At 43.6% G+C, this 5260-nt stretch overlaps 1 protein-coding gene across 2 annotated transcripts in view; it reads left to right on the plus strand.

Annotated features, from left to right (window-relative positions):
* The first annotated feature begins 664 nt into the window (after positions 1 to 664).
* The window catches only part of apbb3 (amyloid beta (A4) precursor protein-binding, family B, member 3), a 20346-nt gene continuing 15750 nt past the window's right edge, over positions 665 to 5260 (plus strand). For both annotated transcript variants that reach the window (XM_050037613.1, XM_050037624.1), the window contains exon 1: positions 665 to 1015. In XM_050037613.1, coding sequence (XP_049893570.1) covers positions 949 to 1015 — 67 coding nt within the window. In that variant the 5' untranslated portion in view covers positions 665 to 948. The remainder of the gene's footprint in view (positions 1016 to 5260) is intronic.

Genomic DNA, 5260 nt, shown 5'->3' on the forward strand with positions numbered 1-5260 from the left:
GGACATGTGACGAGGTCACAGTGAGGATGTGATGATGGATAAAACCTGAAACTTGAATTTCAGTCATTTAGTTTCATTTGTCTTTCTGTCTTTATTTTTTCAGGAATTTATCTGAAACAGTTTTTTGTCTTAAATGGAAACGTTATTTTATTCTGTCTTATTTTATTTTTGGTGTCACTGATCGCAGCAGGAAGGAGACATTTGATAATTACTCTGATCAAATTATAGAGTAATAGAGTCAACCCTGTTCCTTTCTCGTATTAATGACATTAAAAACTATATTATTTTATTAGAGTGTATAACAGAATCAGACAGACATAATAAAATATAGAGATATTAAATGTCTTAAAGATTTTTCATTGGTTGAATTGGAAAGTGATTTCACATATTGCTCATTAAGAAAACAACAAAATGAGGATTTTATTAATTCATATTCATAGATAAAACATTACCCTCATCGTCATCATAATCATCACATTGATTATAAAAACATATTTGTCTTCCTGCTCTCGTCTGTAAAGAAACCAAACGGCTCATCTTCCCACAGTAACATCATTTTTTACAGTGAAGGTCGAGTGAGGCAGAGAGGGAGGGGGGTGATGACGTCCGCAGGGGGAGGAGACGGAGGAGGGGGAGGAGGAGGAGGAGGAGAGCAGCATCCTTCATCAGACAGAGAGGAGAGAGGAGAGAGAGAGAGGAGGGACGAAGGAGAGGAGAGAGGAGAGGAGACGCTGGGACGGACGGCAGACAAAGAAGAAGAAGAAGACTGATGGTTTCGTCTGAGACAGAGACCAGAGACACTGAGACAGACAGACAGACGGACAGAGAGACGGACGGCAGGAGGCTTTAACTGTCTGTCATCTGGGCCTGTGTGTGCGTGTACGTGTGTGTGTGTGTGTGTGTGTGTGTGTGTGTGTGTTGGAGGGCGATCAGCTGATTGGACCACACATGTTGGAGGGCGGAGCCATGATGGGGAAAGATTACATGTTGGCCATCCTCATAGTCAACTATGACGGTGAGACACACACACACACACACACACACACACACACACACACACACACACACACACACATCCCTGTAATCCTGCCTTGTGAGGACCGTCCTCTGTTGTTGTTTGTTCACCGACACCAACATGTAAAAATGGGACACTGTGTGGGCGGAGTTACCTGCTGTGGTCCACTGTGTGCCATCGTGACATCACCAGCTGTCACCTGACACCTGTGTGGTCAGCCTATTGATGTTGTGCAGAGCCCCTCCCCCGCACACACACACACACACACACACACACACACACACAGACACACACACACACACACACACACACACACACACACACACACACACAGAGCACAGCTGCTTCTCTCTGAAACTCTGGATACAAACAGTGTGGAGGAATGCTACCATGCTAACGTTAGCATCACCTGCAGCAGGTGCTTTCAGACAGTGAGTGGTCGCTGCAGCAGCTGTCACCTGGCAACATCAGGCGTCTTTATTTCCTGTCAAAGTGATGGAATTTAAATGTAAACGTCACAACGCCATAAACAGTGGAATTACCCACCTCCTCTTCGTCCCAAGGTGTCACATGGACTTTAACATCTACATATGACGCGCATGATCACCATTCAGGGACGCCATGTAAAGTTGCTGCTTGTTACATGCACAGTCTTTTCAAAATAAACTTACAACATTGGTAAAACATCTCATATTTATAGCACGTGGTTAGGTTTAGAAAAATAAGGTCATGTTTGGCTCTCCATGCACACAGGAAGTGAACAGTGGGCTCCTGGATGACTTTACAGCTAAATATTACGTTGTCACCATCAGTGTTTCAAACTGACGCCACTTGTCTTTTTGCGTTGGTGTCAGACACTGAAATCACTGACAACGCGGCAATGTTTGATAACTGCAGAATGACACTGGGCTGAAATAACACGTACACCTGCGCACATTTATTCAACTACTTTGCTAAAGTATAATTTTGAGTATTTCCATTTGACATTACGTTATACTTCCACTCTTCTACATCTCAGAGGGACAAATTGTACTTGTTACTGCTCTACATTTATCTTTTAATCTCAAAGATCTCTGTATCGTCCTCTGTGGCGCCCCCTGTGGTGTGAGAGGTAATTGCAGGTGTGTTTTTGGATCTCACCTCCAACAGATCGGAACAGTGTCGAATGTGTGACATTTACTTGTTTTAGTTTCATCATCTATTGTCATCGTTCTTTTCTTTGACTGTAAGTTAACTTAATCAGTTACAGTGGAGAATATATTCGACAGGTGACGCAGTCGGTCTGTGGGTTCATATGCTGTTTACTGCACTGAGCACCACCTGGGTCAGGTGTGAGACAGACAGCTCACTGTGTTAACATGTGGAAACACAGTGAATGTGTTTACACGGACAGTTTAATTCCCTTTTCATTCTGAATGAAAGTTCATTCCTATTAAAAGTGATCTTGTAAACACCTAATTCAGAATGAAAATGGCCAATGTGATTGAAAATTCAATCCGATGTAAGGGGCTGGAATATTCTGTTTCTAATTCCGAATGAAAGAATTTCTCTCACTTGTAGACACTCATTCCTCTTTAAGTTCATTCCGGTCTTTCTGCACATGCTCGTTTCCTTGCCCTTCTGGCACCATGACGTATATAGTGCGCATAGCAACGGGCTGAGATAGAGCAGTCGGACTCGTTGCACTCACCGGTTTCCATTCTCCACAGCACGGTCTTCTATCTCCCTTCTTNTCATGTAAACTACCTGGAAAGACTTTAATCCCGAATGATTTCATTCAGATTTATTTCATTCTGAATGAGAAGCCATCATGTAACCACACCTAGTGAGAATGTCCGCCCTCCGCTCTCCACTGCTAAGCTAACGTTAGCCTTAGCTGCTCTGCGTTGTAAAACAACCGGGTCTGGTGGGAGTAACGCCATCCTGACTGAACAGCATTACTGTGGAAACATGGTGCCCACCCTCTGCTCTCCCCCCTCGGGTCAACCTCGGAAATAAGGGGCTCAATTTGGAGCCTCATCTGTCCTTTAGCATCGTTAACGTCACTGTTAACTCTGTGAGAACTGTTAGCATTGTCAGTACGGTTAACGTTGTTAATCAATCAATCAATCAATCAATCAATCAATCAATTTTATTTATAAAGCCCAATATCACAAATCACAATTTGCCTCACAGGGCTTTACAGCATACGACATCCCTCTGTCCTTATGACCCTCACAGCTGATCAGGAAAAACTCCCCAAAAAACCCTTTGACGGGGAAACAGAGTTAGCCATGCTGAAGAGGTTTGCAGCTCTTAACGCAGCTCACTCAACATGTTCTTTTTCTGAAGTCGTCAAATATCACCACCTGGTCAGTGATTTCCACGTCAGACACTGACGAGAAAGTCGTCCCTTCACAGTGGAATGACTTTAGAGCACCGCCAGATGGTGTCAGTTTGAAACGCAGCTGATAACATTAATTAAGGAGCTGTAAAGTCTCTGTGGGGCGTGAGGAGGGGAGGCGCATGAGTCCAACAAACATTTACCCAGGAGCCCGCTGTTCACTTCCTGTGTGAATGTTGAGCCAAATCATGATTTTTTTGCGAAACCTAACCAGGTGCTTTTGTTGCACAAGTAAATAAATGTGAATATGTCATTATATGTTGTTTTTAAAAAGACTGTATCTATTAATTAGCAGAAAGTTTATTTTATATATATACTGTATATATAATTATAATGCATGTGACTGACGTAAATTGACGCGGCGTCCCTGAACGTCGCACCAAGGACACAAAGAGGGTCATATATAGACATGAAAAGTCCGATATTTGAGGAGTTGGAGGTGAAAATGTGCTCTACTCACTGAGGCGACCTGGGGCAATACAAGAGGGTGGCCACCATGTTACCACAGCTACGACATCCCGCCACTGTGACGTTACCAGCGGTCATCATGAAAAAGTGGTGCTGCTAGCTCGCTCCCAGCAGACCTGAGTGGTGCACAGAGCAGAGCGGCCGAGGTGTAAAATAACACGAAAAACCTGTAACTGTGAATAACCACAACATTTGCATTTTTTTTATTTTGGTTTATTTTCACATCAAAAGACACACACACACACACTCACACTGACCATAAACAGATTTAAAACCTTCCATGTTCATATAACCCTGTCTGGGCGTAGATCTGGAAGCTGTCACAGTTCAGGACAATGATGTCAGCGTCTCTCCTCAGCTTTAAGGGTTTTGAGGAAGTTTACGTTCGTTACCTGAGAGAGAGATTCACCTTCACTGAACATGTATATAAGCATCAGGTGACCTCTGATGGGCTGCTGGAGAACATCCATCAAACACATGACCTCATCGTTAAAGAGGCCAAACAGAAACACACACAGAGACATGGCGGTGCTGTGTCAGGAGGGACTGTGGGACAAGACAAGGACACTGTGAGGTCACAATGACAGATGACATCATCACTGAGTTTACACGCTTCATTCAGTCCTCATTAAAATGTTTCATACATCCTGCTGTGTGTCTGCATGTGACGATGAACAGAGGGCGACCTCTGACTAATATCTGATATATTAATGAGAAAACAAATATTCACAGTGTTGAGGGCGGAGCTAATCCAGTCCGTACAGCGACAGCGTATCTGACCCAATCAGATCAGTTCATACAGACGACAACAGGTCAGAGAGATGACAGCATTAAAACAACTGATTACAGAAACTCTACACACCTTCATCATGTTTGGATCAACTGGGAATCAGCTGTCTAAAAACACTGAGTACTGATCCAGGATCAGTGATGATCACTGACTTCATTCAAGACAAGATTCAGACTACAGAGCAGTGACACGTTTGTTTCTGTAGGACAAGAACAATAAAAACAATACAAATACACTTCAGGAACTGGACCTAAATAACTCCAAAAATGAGCCTCAATTATTATAGCCCTGCTGTTTGTCAGTATGTAGCCGTAGCTCCGCTGTTTATCAGTACGTAGCCGTAGCCCTGCTGTTTGTCAGTACATAGCTGTAGCTCTGCTTTTTATCAATACGTAGCTGTAGCCCTGCTGTTTATCAGTACGTAGCCGTAGCTCCGCTTTTATCATTGCATAGCTGTAGCCCAGCTGTTTATCAGTACGTAGCCGTAGCTCCGCTTTTATCATTGCATAGCTGTAGCCCAGCTGTTTATCAGTACGTAGCCGTAGCCCTGCTGTTTGTCAGTACATAGCTGTAGCTCTGCTTTTTATCAATACGTAGCTGTAGC

Source organism: Epinephelus moara, chromosome 3, assembly GCF_006386435.1.
Source record: "Epinephelus moara isolate mb chromosome 3, YSFRI_EMoa_1.0, whole genome shotgun sequence".
Taxonomy (NCBI): Eukaryota; Metazoa; Chordata; class Actinopteri; order Perciformes; family Serranidae; genus Epinephelus; species Epinephelus moara.